Source organism: Sinohyriopsis cumingii, chromosome 18, assembly GCF_028554795.1.
Source record: "Sinohyriopsis cumingii isolate HCF-2022 chromosome 18, ASM2855479v2, whole genome shotgun sequence".
Classification (NCBI taxonomy): domain Eukaryota; kingdom Metazoa; phylum Mollusca; class Bivalvia; order Unionida; family Unionidae; genus Sinohyriopsis; species Sinohyriopsis cumingii.
Window position 1 is genome coordinate 6,525,496 of NC_142978.1, and position 21,137 is coordinate 6,546,632.

Here is a 21,137-nt window from a genome sequence, read left to right on the forward strand (position 1 = left end):
GCTACCTTGTCCTTTGATCTTTTACTTAAAAATCAGTAGGGGTCTTCCTTATACAAAGAGCAAGCCATCTACAAAGTTAGAGAACCATATGATAGAGAATTAAAATAATTCAGAAGAAAGCATTTTTCTAATTTCGGTTAGTGACCTTGACTGTTGACCTTTGACTTTAAAACCAGTATGTGGCAACCATTTGCCTTTCTTTCAGTAACAGTGACATCAACTTCTGACCCAATATAGTGTTCTTCCTAACCCCAAGTGCAAGCTATCCACAAAGTTTGGAAACTGTAGATGGTGGAGAACTCAAATTGATGTTTAGAAACCATTTCCTTGTTTCAGGCATGGCACCCATGACCTTTGAACCTGCAATTAATAGGGTTCTTTCCTAACCCAACTGCAAGCAATCTACAAGGTTTATTGTCTGGATATGTTGTACAACAAAAATCATTGTACAGAAATCGGGATAATTGGACATCATGCTATGCTTTATGGCAGGCACTTAAAGGGGTGTAATTTTCTCAATATAAAAGAAATTTAATAAAGTATGGGTAAAGCTTGAATATATAAAAAAAAAATCACATTTGGTTAATTTTTCAGTACAACTGTTGGGAAATGAGTCCAAATCATGGAAAATACCTTGAGATATTAACAGACATAAGTTGTGATGGACTGACAGAACTAGTCCTACAAATTCTTGCTCTTCACAGGAGGGGTATAATACAAATGCACAAGTCATTATTAGAACAGTTTATCATATTGCCTTTTTATTCGAAAAAATGTAGGATAAAACATCCCCTTATCACATACAATTACTTACGTACCCACATACATCAACTTATTAATTTACTTATATTAATTGTTCATGAACCACTATTGACATCACTTATTTACAAACATACAAAACACAATGTTTGTTTTCCTCAAAATGATAACAAAAACACTCACAATCATACAGTAAAGTAACAACTGGACACGACAGTCTAGCAGAAATCATTTGAGCTATATACTATATCTATAATGGTACACCCACCCCAAATTTTATCCCCCCCCCCCTGCAAATATATAATAATGAATATACCATATATACTTGCTTACAAGATGGATCCAACTAAACTGAATAGACCCATCTCTGCCATTGCATAATATGCTGGCAGATCAAGGTCTTATGTTTTTTGCAGGTCCATGAGTATATACTGTGTTTATCAAGTGGTTAACAAATTTATTAGACTCACTCGTCTTCTCATGGGAGAAATACTGTTATTATTTTCAGCAGTGAGTTGTTTGAATTTCAAATAGATCAATCATCTGATTTAAAAAAATCTTTACATAAACTACCCCCTTGAGAGCTGAGTAAAATTGCACTGTTTATACTGTTTTCATGAATTCCTTATCATAAAGCATCCATCATTTTATGTAAAATATGAATTATTTTCTTTTTGGTGCCATTTGATAAAGGAGAGAAATAATATTGATGGATACAACTCTACTTCTAATATTTGTATGTCTTTGAACAGACAATGTTGTATGTAATTTTTGAACTCTCTAAGCATACTGAAACTACAGAATCGTAAACATATCCCCCACATTTTACGATTCATTGTCATGAAAAAATCATTGAAAGCAAAAATGACTTTTATAGTGCTTTAGACATGCTACAGAAAAGCCTAATTGTTGCAAAAATGCTAATAACCATATTTAGCCTAAAATGAAAATATTCAAAAGCATTTTGTTTCCAACATAAAAAGACCGTATAAAAATCACCATATTTATCATCAAAACGAAACAATGAAATTTGATGCCATTATTTGTCATTCCCTTATTAGGGTTTACTCTAAAATTTGACTTGAATTGTTTTGAATATGCTCTTGCAAATTTCTGTACTTAGTCATGCATAATGCCCAACCAAATGCACACACCATAGTGCCAGATCTGCTGTTGCATAATGTACTGACAGGTCAGAGTTCATATTCCTGAAATGTTGCAATCCACAGAGCTCAATTTGATGATTCCACATTTGGTTAAGTGGAGATTTTAAACAATTCATTCAAATTGAGCTGTCGTGAGGAGAGAACTTTAGCTGTCTAGGAGATGGACCTAAAGTTAATTATGGGTACTCAAATGTAGCAGTCATGGGGAGAATGTACTGAAAGTTCTATGCCCTAAAGTTGTAGACTGTTCAAGGTAATTTGAGATGAACCAAGATTCATGCTCTTTATGGTTCAGGATACAAGCCTGTATCAATGTGTTCCTTGAAATCTTAAGTAATGGCATTGAACTTGACTTGCTGCCACATGCTGCGATGACAGATCTGGTTATACACTGCTTGCAGCGGTGTCTGGACTATACATGAGTGAATATGGCATATTACCATATTTTCTGTCAAATGTTTGGTCATTTCTAGGTCAATGCATTTCTAACAAACAAAAGTTAATTAGCATGGATTAAGCATTTTATTAAAATAGAGAATTTTAGTCTTTTTTTTTTTTACATGTTCTGAGCAAATTTTAATGATGTTTGATTTGTAAGTAAAGGTTGGTTGTGTTATTTATGGGAATTTGTGCTAATTATTTTATATTGTGCTGAAAATTTGGAAATGCCTTTCTAAAAGGTACAATGAGGCTGCAGCTGATCCATGCTGGCCTGAGCAGGTATCAACCTCGTGACCTATATATTACGAGTCTGACAAGCTAGCAACTGGGCTACCCACTAGTCCTGTCTTATAAGATAATTGAGTAAATAAATAGAAAAACAAGACAATAAATACAAGTAATTTTTGAGAGAAAGGATGTGATAGAGAGATAGCGAGCGAAAGCAAGTTAGGTCAATTATCTTTGAATATTACTTGTACTTGTCTATTTGGCACTAATGTACTAATGCAATAAAAAATTTAGAAACTGACAACATTTTACAGAATTCAAAGAGGGAATGTTCTGAAGGACTAAACTTGCAATGTATTTTATATCGTGTATGATAAGTACCCAACTGTATACCAAGTCAGGGTCAACCCAGGTAGAGCACACTAAATATCCGCATACTGGGTTCTATGCATTTCATTCTATTTATAGTTCATTCTATTTATAATTCAGAGTGAACAGTGTCAATTATGGAACAGTATGTAGTGGCAGATCTGTATCTACCATTTTCACATTTCATATACCATATATATTTATGTACAACTCCGTAAACTAACTCATAACAAACTGCATGGCCCCAGATTTTCCAGTGCAGGTCTGGATCTATGCAGCCTGCATTTGGATATGCCTTGTGTGCTGTAAATAATATATATATAAATATGGAATTTCAGATTTAAATGTTACATTACCACTTCTTGTATAAATATACACAGACAATGATAGAAAGTGAGAGACAGCATGGAAATAAAAGCTGTACATTTTAATATTAATACCAACCTTTTTTTAAATAATAATTCATGATTTAAATTAGTTTAAAAAAGTGATCTCATGAAATGGTATTAATGTGTTAAAATAATCGTTAAAAATTATTTCTACTAAATAATTGTAAGATAGAGAAATTATCTACTATAAATATTTTTTTAATCAATTCCTGTTGTGTGGTGACAGAAATCATGAGATTCATTAGATCTTGATGACAAAATCTACATAATATCATGGATTTAAAGAAATGTGAAATCGCTATTAAAATTTCATTACATTCATGAAAACAGATGCATGAAAAATTATTCCAATAAACAATATCAAAGCCCACTGAATTAACAAAAATTAATTAATACTATTTGCTAACCATAATTTTATGAAATGGACAAGGAACGGCTTGAGCTTAGTTAATGTCAATGCATGCTTAGAGAACATAAGGCTTAAAAAACAATAAGGTGTCTTCCAATTTCATAATACAGAAACTGAGTAATTGGGCCAAATGACTTCAACAAAACATCTCATGATAAATGTGCAATTCCTAAGATATGTTGAATTTATATGAATAACAATTACTGTGCAACATACTCTGACAATATTATGTTGCATATGGATTTTGTGGTCATAACAAACCACAAATTTAAAGAACCAATGAACAATGGACTCGTACATTAAGAATTTTTATCACCATCGGAGACATATTGATGAATTTAAGTTTAAACGTTATGTAATTCTTTTTACGAGTAATGAGCATCACCCCTCATATAGAACAAATTTCAGAGACAAGATAGTATTGTGCCAATGTTATACAGGGCATACATATTCAATTCGTGCAAGAGTCTTGAGGGTGAACCTCACTCAGAATACATAGCCTGACAGTGCTACATGTGCTTGTCCAGTATTATCAACTTCAAACATGAGACAGAAGTTTGATACGACTCGAAAAACTTGACGATGTACAACCAAAGGAAATCTGGGACATTTTTGGAGAAATGCAGTTTAGAAACAAATTCTGACTGAATATTTTAAGGCACTTATTTTTTTAACCTTATTTTATAAGCCTTTCAAAGAATTTTAAGATCGTCACCTTAATCGTATATATTACACCATGATTACGTTTATTTGTTAGGGATTATCTTCCCGACAAGTTTTTTGTTTTGCAATTTTTTCTCTTTTAGAAATTACCGGTATTGTGTCGATGTTCCATTATAAATAGATGTATACAAAATCATTCAATTTGATGTCCACAAAAAGGAAATGAATTTACAGTATTTTATGTCAAATGGTAATTTACAGTATTTTATGTCAAATAGTATAAAAAGTGGAAGCACATTTTTGTGCAACATACAAACAGACCTGTGAGCAAAAGGGTACACAACAAGCATGTTGACCCTTCTCCAAATTGTTAAAGGTAAGTAACGGAGGTTGGTGCAACATGACAGACTCATGACAACAAGGGTATGGGTTTTGAATGTTATTAATGAATCATCCCAGGCTGGCTACCATACTCCATCCTTGGGCAAGGTGCTTTACTTTGACTGACTTTGTACTAATCCTAATTGTATTGCTGTACTGTGGAACACCAATCCAAACAAACCATACAAACTGAAAGAATAATTTGATAAGCAAATTACAAACATATCTTTTTCACTCATTCATACTGTGAATTTCTCTTTTACTGACACTGTTGTTCATAATTGTTCTGACAGAGTTTAATTGGTATTACCATACAGATATGCCTCGAATGGGAGTGATAGGGTCCTATTTATTCACAAAATATTTATTTTACATTTGGCCTTTAAATTTGTGGCTTGAGATTATCAAACCCCCCTCTCAAATTAGAACCCTGTTAATAAAGGTGAATTCACATTGTATCAGTGCAGTACAGCAAATTCTTTTCTTTTTAGGAGTATCATTTCTTAGGGTTTTGCTACAAGTTCCAATTCTTTAATTCATGCATGAAATATACTCACTTAAAAGTTGTATGCAAACACTGGCCTGATCTGCAATCACATAAATCGCTGGCACATCTGGATCTCTTTTGCTTTACGAATTACCCCTAATTAACTGTATAGATCCAGATCTGCCAGCACATTATGCCAACTTTTAACCCAATTAACTATAACAAAAATAGGCTAACATCAATCCAATCAGCATGAGGAATATAATGCTTCTTTAACTTGGATGCTACTGCAGATGCCAGGTCTTTCTTATGTAGTACCTTAGAAAGCCGTATTTTCTGACATTTTTTTAAAAAAAAACCAACAAATAGAATCAGGGTAACAACTTTGTGTTTTGAGGATTTGAGAATATGAGGATGTTAATAATGATTTTAGTATCTCAGGATGGTTGATGGTGTTTGATAGTGGTTTTAAAGTACAAAGATGTTAATTGTGGCTTTACTGTTGTTTAATTATCTGAGGATGTTAATAGTGGTTTCGCTGTTGTTTAACTGTTGGAGGATGTTAATAGTGGTTTCGCTGTTGTTTAAATCTAAAGATGTTAATTGTGACTTTACTGTTGTTTAACTGTCAGAGGATGTTAATAGTGGTATCACTGTTATTTAACTGTCATAAGATGTTAGTCCTGATTTTACTCTTGTTTAACTGTCTGAGGATGTTAATGGCAGTTTCAAATGCCATTTTACTGTCTTTTGTTAACTGCTTTTTGCTGTTAATTTCCTGTCCAAGAATGATGATATCAGTTTATGGTCTGAGGATGTTCATGGCAGCTTTACTATCATTTTACTAACACCAATATTTACTGTACTGGCAATACATTAGAATCTTACTCTGTGACCATTAACATTCTCAAATCCTCAAATATTAGTGTTATTCCCTAATTTTAGAGATGTAACAATTTGCAGTACAAGTATTTGCCACATAACTAATTATTTCTGTTAGAGACATCAGAGACAAAGTTACCAAAATACAAAAATAAAGCATTTTTTTTTTACTATAAAAAGTAAGGAATAATAAGACAAATGTAAAATGTCTCTTTTTCTTATTGTACTTTTTTATCTCCATATATTTTGACAAAAATCTACTGATAAAAGTTCAAGCACTGTAGATTCTAACATCTTAATGTCAATTTTCTTTTATTTTTCTGTAATGAATTTCTGCCACTTCTTCGTTAATGATACTCATAATACACAACATTTTCACCAATTTAGTTGTCTCTATACATTTTCAAAATCATTCTATTATGAAAATATTAAAGTTTAAATTAACATAACAGATGGAGATCCTCTAAGCTGCAATTGACACCAAAATGAAACTGCAAAGACAGTGCAAGCACACATTTTCATAATACTACTTATCACAATTATTTCACAGATATCACTCTAACAGTTATAATGGTATATCCACATAACTGTAACAGACAACAACAAAATGGGTGGAAGCTCAAAGTTTCTCATATGCTTTGCTACTACTGTAGTTTATACAAATAGAGAAATTATATACAAACTATACATACAGTTCATGTATTTGACATTGTTTAATTACATATTTACAACCATTAAAGGAAACTATTCATATTAAATTTTGGTTTATATTTAGTTTTTTCTCATCATGTCATTATTTTTGCATGAAACTGTGACCCAGAAATCTCAGATGACCCAAAAAGGTCTCAGTTTACAAATGTTGCCAAGTTAATCTTATGTCAAAAAAAGGATATGACCAGAGAAAATGATCCCAGGAAGCAACATACAAGTGTAGACATTGATAAATATCCTCTTTAATGCAGTAATTTGTACACAATGTATTTTGTTTGTCCCCCCCCCCCACAAAAAAAATGAGCAGGCTCAAAACTTTAAGTTTGAAGAATCAGCCACTTTCTTGTAAAGTATAGACACCATGGACTGGATGCAAACCTTTTCACTGTAAATAAGCCAACAATAACAAGCAAAATCTTCAATAGTACATTTTAAATGATTTTCTCCTGTGGAAAAGAGAGGATTCTTTTTCTTATAGGTATATTTTTTGAAGATGAAAAAATTCTTATCTGTGTGATGCAAAATGTGAAGGGCAAAGTACAAGTCTTGTTTCAAGAGAACAGCAAGAGTAAGAACTCTGCATTTATATGAAACACTCTTACATAGGGTCATTTCTATTATTTCAAAACTTTTCAGTACAATCTTTGATTTTCCATATATAATACAGAGTTTTCTCTCTGCACGTTTTGAATCACATTTTCTTTCAATTGCCACATTAAAGTTTGGATGAATGGGTCTCCATGGCTACTGGTTTCCAAAGCAACATATAGACAAGTTGGCATAAACTGCTAATAAAATATAAACGAATTTTTCCTCTTCACAACAAGATGATGCAATGAATGATGAAATGATGAGGCCATTATCTTGTCTATATCACTTAATGGTCAATCCATGAATAATGCTTGAATATCCTTGACAAAAGTTATTTTCACCTCTGGTAGTCTGGTAATGGTTTAACTATCCCTTCTGAAACAGACCAGAAAAAAGTCTATATCATTTGAAATGAAAATGATGCTTTCTTCTTTTTATACTAAGCTTTAAATGTACTTAAAAACATGAGGAAAACAAAATGCACTATATAATTTGATTAACGCCTGTGTTATTCTATCAAATAATGACATCGTTTAATGCTAAAACTTTGAAAAAGCCGTAATGTCTAAAAATATTTCCATGGTATATTTGTCACCTGGAAGTATTTTGGCAACTAATTAAAGAATTTTGATTAATGATTGATTCAAGTATTTAGTGTACTAAAACAGCTAAAATCATAAACCTGTTGAGTGCTAATGTAATGTTTAAAAATCGTCAAAATTAAAGTCCTTATGCAAATAATGCAGAAATAGGCAATACTCAACAGGATTAACATAAAATATATAGGTCAAACAGGCCTCATTTACAACTAAAGGAATATTACTTATGCATCCCCTCGTCAACTTCCATGATTCCAGGTAAAATGGTATATAAAAGCATGCCAAAAAAATGTGTGGTAATGAGCAGAACATAAATAAAAATAATTAACTAAAGCTAGTTTAAAATTAAATACAGCTTATGATGAGTTTCTTTTGTTGTATGGGTCTTGTATGGATAGAGATGCATCTCATCAATCTTACAATTCTAGCATGACTAACTGAATAATAAACATCATATGCAAATAATTTAACTAGAGTCAGTGAGGCATAAAGTATGGGTCATAAAGACCTATTTCTGCAAGGAGTCAGTATTACCCACCAAGATACAAGTTCTAACCAAGTTTCATTATTCTATAAAGAACAATATGTACAGGACCTACAAAAAAAAATGTTCATGATCCAACTGCAAAATCTTATCCAAAGCCAGTTATGTAAACAGATCACTGTGACCTGAGACCCACGTAAGCAAAGATCACTGTGATCTTTTATGTGCAGGTGTGGTACAAATAGAGATTTATCGTTTTATGATTCTAGCATTACAGCTAAAACACAAAATTCAAATCAAAGTGTGAAAATTGGGTCACAGTGATTTACATTTGTCACAAGGATGTATTATTTATTAGGATGCATTCCCTCAGTGTCATGATGTACACATAAAAAAATACACAAAGCTATGTGGTCAATAAAATGTGATATGTGACAATAGAGATGCATACAATCTTAAGAGTTCAATGATTATAGTAGAATTTGACTAATAAACAAAAAGTAAATTCAACCTGTGAAATGGGAAATATGGTCATGGTGACCCATTTTTGTGATCAGGGTCTAGTACTCAAGATGTACCCCTCACCAAGTTTCATGGTTCCAGGTACAACAGTGTATGCAGTGTGCAAAACCTGAAGCTAAATACAAAACTTAACAAATGTACAATTATTATACATGTCTGTACTAAGTTAGTCCCCTTAGCCCCCTCCCCAGTAGTTATATTCTATTAAACCCAGTCAAAACATTTTTCTTAGGACACAGGAAGAAGGAATAACTGTGATGCTGTGTACACACATGTACATGCATTTACATGTGTGGTCCCAAGACCAATGGCTGGGGCTAAGTACAATGACTTTCCTCTATTTCTTAGAGTTGTGCTAAAAATTGTGAAAAAATGGACAAGTTTAAAACATGACAATTTATTAAAATCAGTCCTGTTACACATTTTAAAACTTGTACTTACCATTAAATACTTTTAGGATGGCTTCACATACAAATTTATATTGACTCTGCAAAAGAAGAGAGAAATTTGATCCAGACTTAAGTCTTTAATTATTATCAAGATATTAATCTAATTACCATATAGACACATGTCAGATCCGACTACATACACCCAGATGTACAATCATATAATGTGCCACCAGATCTGGGCCTATTCAATTTGTTAGGAGTAATCAGTAGAAAAAAAATCATATAATGTGCCACCAGATCTGGGCCTATTCAATTTGTTAGGAGTAATCAGTAGAAAAAAAATCATATAATGTGCCACCAGATCTGGGCCTATTCAATTTGTTAGGAGTAATCAGTAGAAAAAAAATCATATAATGTGCCACCAGATCTGGGCCTATTCAATTTGTTAGGAGTAATCAGTAGAAAAAAATTCATATAATGTGCCACCTGATCTGGGCCTATTCAATTTGTTAGGAGTAATCAGTAGAAAAAAAATCATATAATGTGCCTCCAGATCTGGGCCTATTCAATTTCTTAGGAGTAATCAGTAGAAAAAACAACAGACTCTAATCTGCCTGTGCATTATGTAACTGTAGCTCATGGTCCATGATGTCTGCAGTTGGATTCAATGTAAGAGCATAATTGGGTATTTACAAACTAATTTATTTGTACCCTTTATGTTGTCAAACAATTTAATAATGCTTTACATAGTGCTTTGAAAAGAAAATTTACACATTTAGTTTCAACTTACTAAATGGGCATGAAAAAATTCTGCTAAACAACTTTTATCTCATCCCCATACATGTGTATTATACCCTCTACAAGTTTATCTCATCTGCATATTTGTGCTATACTATCTTCATTGGCTTATATTATATGAACCATTCATTATTATAAGTAGCCATTTTCAAGGGAAGCTAACTTTTAACATTGGCATATCTTCAAGTTAAAGTATCAACAGAAAATAGGAAAATTAATTCATTAGATCTAAACTTGAAAGCAAGCATCATTGGCTTTGATGTACTTAAGCACTAACCCTTTCACAATTTTGAGTTAGAATGATACACTTGATTTTATTTCAAAACATAATAAACATCAAAGATATGTTCTCTAATAATTTTTAAAGCAAGTTTACCAATAGGTGTGTGCATATGATTTGGATTTTTAATGTAGTTTAACACTTTTTCAGTCATATCGGTACGATGTCTGCAGTGTGGCAGTTTATAGTGATGTCTAGCAATGGGGCATCATGCTGCAGACATGTAGCATGATGTTCCTTTCAAACTGGTGACTCTGACAGAAATTCTGTATAACCAGGAAACATCAATATCACACTACAATAGCAGAAGTATATAGAAAGGCAACATCAATATCAATATCACACTGAAATTATCAGTTTGTTGGAAAATAATTAGGCATATGATCATTCTTAATCTTTTTTTAACTTAATTTGGGGAATGTTTACCTGGCTAAAAGGATAACCTAATTTGGGGAATGTTTACCTGGCTAAACAGATAACTAACTTGGGTAACCTGGCTAAAAGGATAACTTAATTTGGGGAACGTTTACCTGGCTAAAAGGATAACTGACTTGGGTAACCTGGCTAAAAGGATAACTTAATTTGGGGAACATTTACCTGGCTAAAAGGATAACCAACTTGGGGAACATTTACCTGGCTAAACAGATAACTAACTTGGGTAACCTGGCTAAAAGGATGGCTGACTTGGGTAACCTGGCTAAAAGGATAACTTAATTTGGGGAACGTTTACCTGGCTAAAAGGATAACTTAATTTGGGGAATGTTTACCTGGCTTAAAGGATAACTGACTTGGGGAACGTTTACCTGGCTAAAAGGATAACGGAGTTGGGTAACCTGGCTAAAAGGATAAATGACTTGGGTAAATTGGCTAAAAGGATAACTTAATTTGGGGAATGTTTACCTGGCTAAAAGGATAAATGACTTGGGTAACCTGGCTAAAAGGATAACTGACCTGTGTAACCTGGCTAAAAGGATAACTGACTTGGGGAAAGTTGATATGGATAAAATGTTAATTGATTTTCGCAGAGTTCAGATGCTTAAAAGGATAAAAGAACAGAACTGGAAAAAATCATGATGGTATCACAGACTTACAATCAATGCTCACTTGTAAATAAAGAACTGTAAAAAAAACCATAGACCCTGATCTCTTATTGCATAATGCACTACTGACCAGGGTCTCTATTTGCTCCAGTGATCACTCTTAAAAGAGCTGCCTAGATCCAGATCTCCTGGCACATTATGCAATGGCTAGGTCTATGCAGTTTGTTGACTGACTCAAGTTGTAGGTGAGTATATATGGTGGGCTGTGCACTAATTTGTATAAATAAATAATTTACAATCTATGCATGCAGAAAATTAATCTCCTGAATGTACTGTTTTTAAACTACACACCTAAGGCATTCTTTAAAACCAATCTCATAGTAAGTGCAAATATTCTGAGACAAAACACAAAGTCACTAGATATTTTAATTTCATCTTCTTAACATTTACAAAACTATCAACAGACGAAGAAAACTAAATAGATCAAAATATGTTTAACCAATAAAAAGATTCTGTTAATAAGGAATGACAGTTTTTAAAATAGTCCAAATAAAAATGCAAATTTACCACCCGATACAAAAAGTGATGTTTTGACAGAAGAGCATGCAAAAGTTTTCAAAATATTATGCTCAGAAAGAGATCACCTAATTATGAGAAACATGGTAACAATAGGTTTTTCATGGCAACATACACAATAATGTTAAAACAAGCTCTAACCTAAGAACCAACGACAACAACTCCACATTACACTACATGCATACAAGATGGGTCAAGCCACAAAAAAAAGTAGTGTGCTAGCAGATCAGGGTTGATGTTCTCCTGATAAATAACAAAAAATTGCATGGACCCAAATCTGCCAGAACATTAAATGATGACAGATTTGGATCTGTGCAATATGCTACTGTATCTGACTTACAATTACATACAATGAATAACATAGTATATTATTCTAAACAGCGTTATTTATGCAGCTGTCCACTGTGACTCAAGCTGCAACCACATGACCAGTCCCGTTATGGTGGAAAGCCAATTTGACCATCACAGTAGTTATTAAGGATACTGATGAGGACTCGCTAATTGTAAAAAAGATTTATTTTCATTGTAAGCAACTTAATTCAATTCAAAACTAGAATGTAGGATCTTGCAGCACGGTTTTGTGTTTCAAAGTTGACAAGTGTCAACAACTGTAGGGTCATGACATTAATTAATGCTATTTTCACTCAAGAAACAGATGTATGACACTGCACTAAAATAAAGATGCTTCTAAACTAAATACATAGGGACAAAATTGGGAGACATTTTCTTTTAAAATGTATCCTTTCCAATTCGATACTGATGAATAATATGTAACCTCTCTATAAACCTATATATGATTTTACAATTTGATATTTACATATTGTTTAGAATATCTTTATTTCTTCTATGCAGGACAAGCACAAAATACAAAGTTTTCTCGTTACTTCCAGTTGAATTCATGCACGTCCATGTCTGATAGACTTTCATATTACCAATTACCAAGATATGTAGATGTTTAGAATTGGCTATTTTGGCCCATGCATAAGCAAATGGGTGAAATTGATTCTTTTCTTTATTTTGTGCACTGGAACCAAGATATTTGCTTGCAGGTCCCCTTTTTAGCCTAAGTTTTGCAAAGGTTAATCTGCCCATGTGAAGTCTGCTTTAGATCTAACAAGAGTCTAAAACTGGAACAAAGTGAAAATCTGTTTTCAAAAACCGTGGTGTTTTGTATGTATTTTGCAAAGTGCATAGAACATCCATCTTACATGCCATCAATGTGAAGCCACACCTACGTTATTTTTTCCAATACCATCAAACTGATCCATCATGAATGGTGATGACGTCACAAACCTTCACGACTCAAAATTATGACTTTTGACTTTAATAGGTTAAAATTGAGCATTAATCCTTTAAAATGTCATTGGCTTAATTTATATGGAAATTTTGAAGGGTATGCAAATGAAAGTGGGTGGAGCTAAGACAAAATAAAGAAACAACCATTTTCCTTACAGCAGTTTGAATTAACATAGCTCGTTGGTCTCTCATCTGCCTCACTATGGATAGTGGATACACGGGTTGGTTGGATTCTATCAAACACATCGCTGTTTCCATAGTGATAAGAACACCTGTCCTACCTATACCAGCACTGAAAAAGGGGAAAATAAACTTGTAAAGTTTGATATAATGCACAAACTGTCAAATGATGATATTCTGAAAATGTGAGTTAGTTATTTACTGAAAACTGAAGACAGAAAACAATCTGGAACCGAGACCTTATGGTAAAGGTAGAGTTTCTATTGCTGCCAGTTTTAATATTAAGGTATATATATATAGTCATGTATTGCAACATAAAGTACACTTTTGCACTTCTTTTCTGTAATTGCTTTCATTCAGTTAACTTGAGCATAATGCAATGATCCAGGTAACATTTCATGAATTATTTCAATTAACTTAAAGCTGGTACCAACTTTCTAAGGCTGCAATGACTGCCTCATGGGGAATATTCTGTATTGGGTTCAAAATGGAGGGCAAATGGAGTAGTCTTCCTTGAATTGTTCTTAATCATATTCAAGTCTAGTCCCAATCAAATGAAATTACATCCGAATGATTTGCAACACATAGAAAAATTAGATAATGATCTGATTATTATCTGTTATACTGATGAGATACTGAAACATTCCCCCACCCAAATTACATGCTATATATTGGTTGACCATAGAACAGAATTTATTACATTCTATACCTGTCATATGACAAAGGTATCAACGTTAAAATATCACAAATACAGGTCCAAACTCTACTAAATGTATTTTTAAGAAAAGGCTGAACTTCCAATTTCAATTCATTAAGTGCTTGAAATGTGACAAAACTGAAATGAAGTTTACAATGGGCATGATGAGACAGGCTACACATGGGTAACAATATCTACTTCTTCCATAGATATCACAGTAGCATAATTTTAAAACATTCTGGAGGACTTTTTTTGTACACATACAATTTTTTATACAGAACCAGTGAATACTGTGATAAATTCCACAAACTATCTTTACTTAATGAAACCAGATTACCAGTGTACTCCAGAAGATCACACTTACCTACAATGAACTATGGTTGGTTCTACTATGCCTGTACGTTTCTGCCGTACTTTGACCACAAACTCTAAAAAGTCTGCAGGGTCATCAGGAACCCCATGGTCCGGCCATGCTATATACTGCATGTGGGATATCTGTCTTTCTTCATGTGTCTGTGGAAACAAAATTAATGCTACTTCTTACTATAAACCAATGCACTGGATTATAAGTCCAATTTAACCGCAAAATGCAAGGACCTTTACATGTTATCACATAATGAACCAGCATATCTGGGTCTACGCAGTTTTGTTAGGAGTAATTAGCTGAACAGACACAGACCCTGATGTGCTGGCAGATCAGGTTCTAAGCTGCTTGCAATTGGACTCAACTTATAATTAGTACAGGGGTCAACATTTTGTAATTCAACCTGAAAAAAGTGGCACACTACGTAAAACCCAAAGCTAGTATATATAGCATATAGTATAATTATCAAGTTCTCAGTGCTGTAAACTAAACTATTTGCGAAAAAAAAAGAGTTTACCTTACATACACTCATTCACTTGTCTAAAAGAATGGATTTCATTTTTTATATACAAAAGAACTTGTCCCATGGTGAAATGGACACGTCAAGCACCAGAACTATTTAAATTCTACATGTTCAGTACCAAATTTTAATGTATGTATGTATGTATGTATGTATGTATTTATGTATGTATGTACATATGTATGTATGGATGTGCATACGTTCATACGTATGTGTGTATAGGGTTTAATGGCTTAATACTTGCTAAATAGTGCACAATAAAAAAAAATATATGTAAAGAAAAAAACTTGTTGAAATTTCTGCTTCTAAACTGTTGTTAGTAAGGATTTGTTGTCATTTTGGAAGGCATCTATTCAACAAAAAAGCACCTGGAAAAACTAAATGTTCCTTGATGAAATGGCTTGAATTTGTCACGTGAACAGGCCCTAAAGTTCAAGCTTAAATTGGGTTTAGCTGGATTAAATTTTCTCTAATATTATTACAATTATGCAAATGAAATACCTAGTCACATTTCAGATTTAAGAATAAGTGAAGATTAAGTATAAAAATACTGTGAATGCCAACAGACTTTTCTAACAAAGACCAAGATATACATATTCAAAAATGGCCTCAGAAAAAATCGTATATCCGTTTTTCAACAATGAGTCCTCACCTCCATGTGCGTTAAATTAAGTTCCCTAAATGCAAATGAAGTTGTCTCCTCCTCTTTCACACATGTAATCTGTAACTGGCCATGCTCTTGTGTGTCATACAAGTCAGGCCAGTACTGGTGACACTTGACCCGACCCTTCTCCACCTTTGTTGTCAGCATGACAACCAGTGTAGACTGCTGTTCCCAGATCATCTGCCAGTAATCTACACAAGTGATCTGGAGGGGGCCCTGAGCAGCAATGTACCTATTTACAATGCCAGAGCCGGGGATTTCCATCTGAAATAAACAACTTGAAATGTGTATACTGATGTCATGACAAGTCAGAAAATACTGTGGTTCAGAACAGAATAAATCAGACTTATTTCTTCTTTGAAGGATTTCATTTTCCTAGACATGGCAGTTAGGACACCATGATACACAAAAAATAAAACCGACTTGCAAGCTAGCTTGCATGCACACAGGACAAATCCATTTATATTCCAAATGCTGACAGCATATTACAAGTAAAAAAGGATAATATTTCTATTGCCATAAATTTCTTGAGTCTCTTTTTTTTAAATAAAAAACCTAAGGACTTTAAATACAAATCCCAGATAAGCAGGCTCACAAGGTATGACTTTTTCTAGTTCAAATGCAATTTCTCATTCATCAAACTTTTTTAAAATCACAATGGTCCTACAGCTTACATTCAGACAATTGTCATTTATATTGTCCATTACTCAGTCATATACATTACTTACATTCAGACAATTGGCATTCATATTGTCCATTACTCAGTCATATGCATTACTTACATTCAGACAATTGGCATTTATATTATCCATTACTCAGTCATATGCATTACCTACGTTCAGACAATTGGCATTTATATTATCCATTACTCAGTCATATGCATTACTTACATTCAGACAATTGGCATTTATATTATCCATTACTCAGTCATATGCATTACCTACATTCAGACAATTGGCATTTATATTATCCATTACTCAGTCATATGCATTACCTACGTTCAGACAATTGGCATTTATATTATCCATTACTCAGTCATATGCATTACTTACATTCAGACAATTGTCATTTATATTGTCCATTACTCAGTCATATACATTACTTACATTCAGACAATTGGCATTTATATTATCCATTACTCAATCATATGCATTACTTACATTCAGACAATTGTCATTTATATTGTCTATTACTCAGTCATATGCATTACTTACATTCAGACAATTGGCATTTATATTATCCATTACTCAGTCATATGCATTATGTACATTCAGACAATTGGCATTTATATTATCCATTACTCAATCATATGCATTACTTACATTCAGACAATTGTCATTTATATTGTCCATTACTCAGTCATATGCATTACTTACATTCAGACAATTGTCATTTATATTATCCATTACTCAATCATATGCATTACTTACATTCAGACAATTGTCATTTATATTATCCATTACTCAGTCATATGCATTACTTACATTCAGACAATTGTCATTTATATTATCCATTACTCAGTCATATGCATTACTTACATTCAGACAATTGTCATTTATATTGTCCATTACTCAATCATATGCATTACTTACAGACAATTGTCATTTGTATTGTCCATTACTCAATCATATGCATTACTTACATTCAGACAATTGGCATTTATATTGTCCATTACCCAGTCATATGCATTACTTACATTCAGACAATTGTCATTTATATTATCCATTACTCAATCATATTGCATTACTTACATTCAGACAATTGTCATTTATACTGTCCAATACTCAATCATATTGCATTACTTACAGACAATTGTCATTTATATTGTCCATTACTCAATCATATTGCATTACTTATGCATTACGTACATTCAGACAAGCGGCATTTTTACTGTCCATTACTCAATCATATGCATTACTTACATTCAGACAACTGGCATTTTTACTGTCCATTACTCAATCATATGCATTACTTACATTTACATAATTGGCATTAATATAATCTCCACTGGAACCTCCTTTCAATATCACTCTTGTTTGGTCATCTGAAAAATTAATGATAAGTGGTTTAGGAGTGAGGGGTACAAAAAAGGGTCCCTTGATGGGACTGACATTCTACTGGGCAGAAAGAATGTCTAGGATTTAAAAAATAAGACCAGTTCTTTCTTTGAAAACTGCTGAGTGTCGAAACCATCTCTGATATTCTTCAGGAGTTAGAAAATTTTCAAGATCAGCTGCTGTGGTACACATAATGTCAGATGTCAGATTGGCACTACTTTCATTTAGGACTAAGTATACAGCATTAGAAGTCATTTGGTCCAAACCCCATGTCATAATGATTATCTAGCCATCATGGCAGCCATACTGGATGTGCAATGGCACCATTTTCATTTAGGACCAAGAAGATATTTTAAGAAGTTTACTGTTAAAAGAACCAAGTTGATATAGCCATCAATTTAAAGAGCTGTAGAGATAATATTTTCAAGATAGCAAACATGGTGGTCAGATTGAGGATTAATCATCTTCATTTAGGACCAAGCAGACGCCATAAAAACTCTTCTGATGAAAACATATTTTGCATCTAATGAGCACCATTTTAAATTACGATCAACAAAATATAATAATAAGTAATTTAGTGAAAACTCCATCACAACATGACTATTCGTAGTGATGACAAGATTTTCAATATGGTCATATCAGACCCCAGACCAGAACTGTTTTCATTTAGGACCAAGTAAACATAAGAAGTCTTTTGGTGAATACTCAAGTCAATATGACTTTACATTCAAGAGAAGTAGCCATAAAATGATTTTTTCTGCACAGCTGCTGTGGTAGGGATATTGGATGTCAGATCTGCACAGTTCTCATGTAGGACCAAGTTGACTTCAAAAGAAATTTTTCAGTGCATAAGAAGTCTTTTAGTGAAAACTCCATATTGATATGAACATCAATTCAGGAAGAGTAACAATAACAAGATTTTCAAAATGGCTGCCATGGTGTGGATGGTCACAGGTTCGAACACTGGCCGAGTCATATCAAAGACTTATAAATATAGTAATAATCATTGCTGGCACTCAGCATTAAGAGGTTAGTGTTAGGACTTGTCAGCCTGGAGTCAGAATAATGTGACTGGGTGGGACATGATGCTACATGTCTGTGGCATGATGACTCAATGCCAGACCACTTCAAACTGCCACACTGCAGACACTGTAGTGATACGGCTTGAAAATTGTTAAAGCTACACTGAAACTCCAAATCACACACACACCAACTAGATTAGGAGAAGTAACAAGCTTGTGATAAGGGACAAAAAAGGATGTCAGAAAACTGACGACAAACAACAGACCATTACATAAGCTCTTCTGTTCTATGACCAACATTAACAACTTTCACCAAACAAAACCCATGTTATTGCTCTTTAATAAATCTCCTCTTTTAATTTCAAACATTGAAGAAAAAAAACAAATTATTGGTACAACTGTGAATAAATACATCTGCCAGTTGTTATAATGCTACAATTTATACTATACAATTTTCAAGCACACAGTGCAGGTATTATTACATCAAATAAGACATAATGCATTATTACATTTAGCAAATGTCTGCTTACAACAAAGAAATAATACAAATCCAAAACATTTCAATTATAATTCATTTATTCTTTTTTTTTCCCTAGCAAATCTCTCTCAAAATGGAACAAATTTACTATAGACTTTGGGTATAAACAAATAGCATGTTACTGTTTTGTAATTAGCCCCCACCTTGTAATTAGCCCCCACCTTCAAGTGCTCACACTGAAAACAAATATGTACAGGTTTCACTGTTTAGATTTTCAAGTGTAGAAACATATCCAAGTCAAATATCTAATACTCCAAGCAAAAGTTTACAGTAATCCCTCATTATATGGGACCTCTGAATAGGTGGTCCCTTTGATAAGGCAGATAAGGTCATGGGTTGCATTTCACTGTTTAATAGTAATATTATATATAACTCAACATAAAATGACCTCACCTGTAAGGTGATCTACTTTTATGGCTATTTTTAACATCATTGTGGTAAGGGAGTATTGGATTTCCATGTTTCTGTTAAAAATGATCATTGGCTAATAATTTTCCCATAAGGTTACCATATACACCTGGTTGTATGCTGACTTGAACAGCAAACACTGACCTCAGTCTGAAGTCATATAATGCGCTGGCAGATCAAGGTCCATGTTATTTATTCTACTGATTACTTGTAACACACTGCAGAGAACCAGATGTCTGTGCTGTTTGCAGTTGTACTCAATTTATAAGTGAGTATATACAGTAATATTTGACCACAGCATTTTTATTTTTTGTCTCTTTTTCAAAGTAATAATTTATTGTGATTACCCAAAAAATATAGCTTACTGATCTAATGGCAAACACTATTGGAAATGTTTCAATAGGAAGCAAGCATTTCCATGTACTTACAGGGTGAAATATCCCACTATCTCATGCCGGCCACTACTGGAAATGTTTCAATAGGAAGCAAGCACTTCCATGTACTTACAGGGTGAAATATCCCTATATCTAAATGTCGGCCACTATTGGAAATGTTTCAATAGGAAGCAAGCATTTCCATGTACTTACAGGGTGAAATATCCCAATATCTAATGCTGACCACTACTGGAAATGTTTCAATAGGAAGCAAGCATTTCCATGTACTTACAGGGTGAAATATCCAAATATCTAATGCCGAACACTACTGGAAATGTTTCAATAGGAAGCAAGCATTTCCATGTACTTACAGGGTGAAATATCCCTATATCTGTTCTTTGGTATATTGACTTCAAGGCGGGCTGCATTCATTGTCATGCCAGGCTTTTTTCTGTACAATTGCTGTAAAAAAATGTTAAGGATTATTATTTCATTCTCTAGTAGCTTAACAACTGAACATGTTGAGATAAATTTGTTCCACAAAATGGAACCAACAAATCAATGTTATTTTCTTACCAGCAACTGGTCTTGTTGTTAGGAACTAAGACATGGACATAAGACCGAGCAAATGCTGTGAAATGTTTGGAAGAATGCTTATGGTCAAAGCATCCAATACTTTCCTTCAAGATTCTTCAATCTCTGAAAGCAGAAACCTCTCATGCTGACACCCCCCAAAAAACCCTGTAAAATTAAAAAATACAAGCACTCTGCAATTTGAAATGTGCTGAAAAGTAGGGCTTTAATTAGACCAAGTTGGTACAATGCTAGGTGGATCAATGGGATTACACTGTAC

At 33.3% G+C, this 21,137-nt stretch overlaps 1 protein-coding gene across 6 annotated transcripts in view; it reads right to left on the bottom strand.

Moving 5' to 3' along the window:
- Positions 1-732: 732 nt before the first annotated feature.
- LOC149776022 (tyrosine-protein phosphatase non-receptor type 4-like) overlaps positions 733-21,137 on the bottom strand; it is a 284,029-nt gene continuing 263,624 nt past the window's right edge. For all 6 annotated transcript variants that reach the window (XM_089941773.1, XM_089941770.1, XM_089941769.1 and 3 more), the window contains 7 exons: positions 20,656-20,746; positions 17,862-17,929; positions 15,874-16,149; positions 14,702-14,850; positions 13,617-13,752; positions 9,523-9,568; positions 733-7,851 (listed from right to left, as the gene is read on the bottom strand). In XM_089941773.1, coding sequence (XP_089797899.1) covers positions 7,814-7,851; positions 9,523-9,568; positions 13,617-13,752; positions 14,702-14,850; positions 15,874-16,149; positions 17,862-17,929; positions 20,656-20,746 — 804 coding nt within the window. In that variant the 3' untranslated portion in view covers positions 733-7,813. The remainder of the gene's footprint in view (positions 7,852-9,522; positions 9,569-13,616; positions 13,753-14,701; positions 14,851-15,873; positions 16,150-17,861; positions 17,930-20,655; positions 20,747-21,137) is intronic.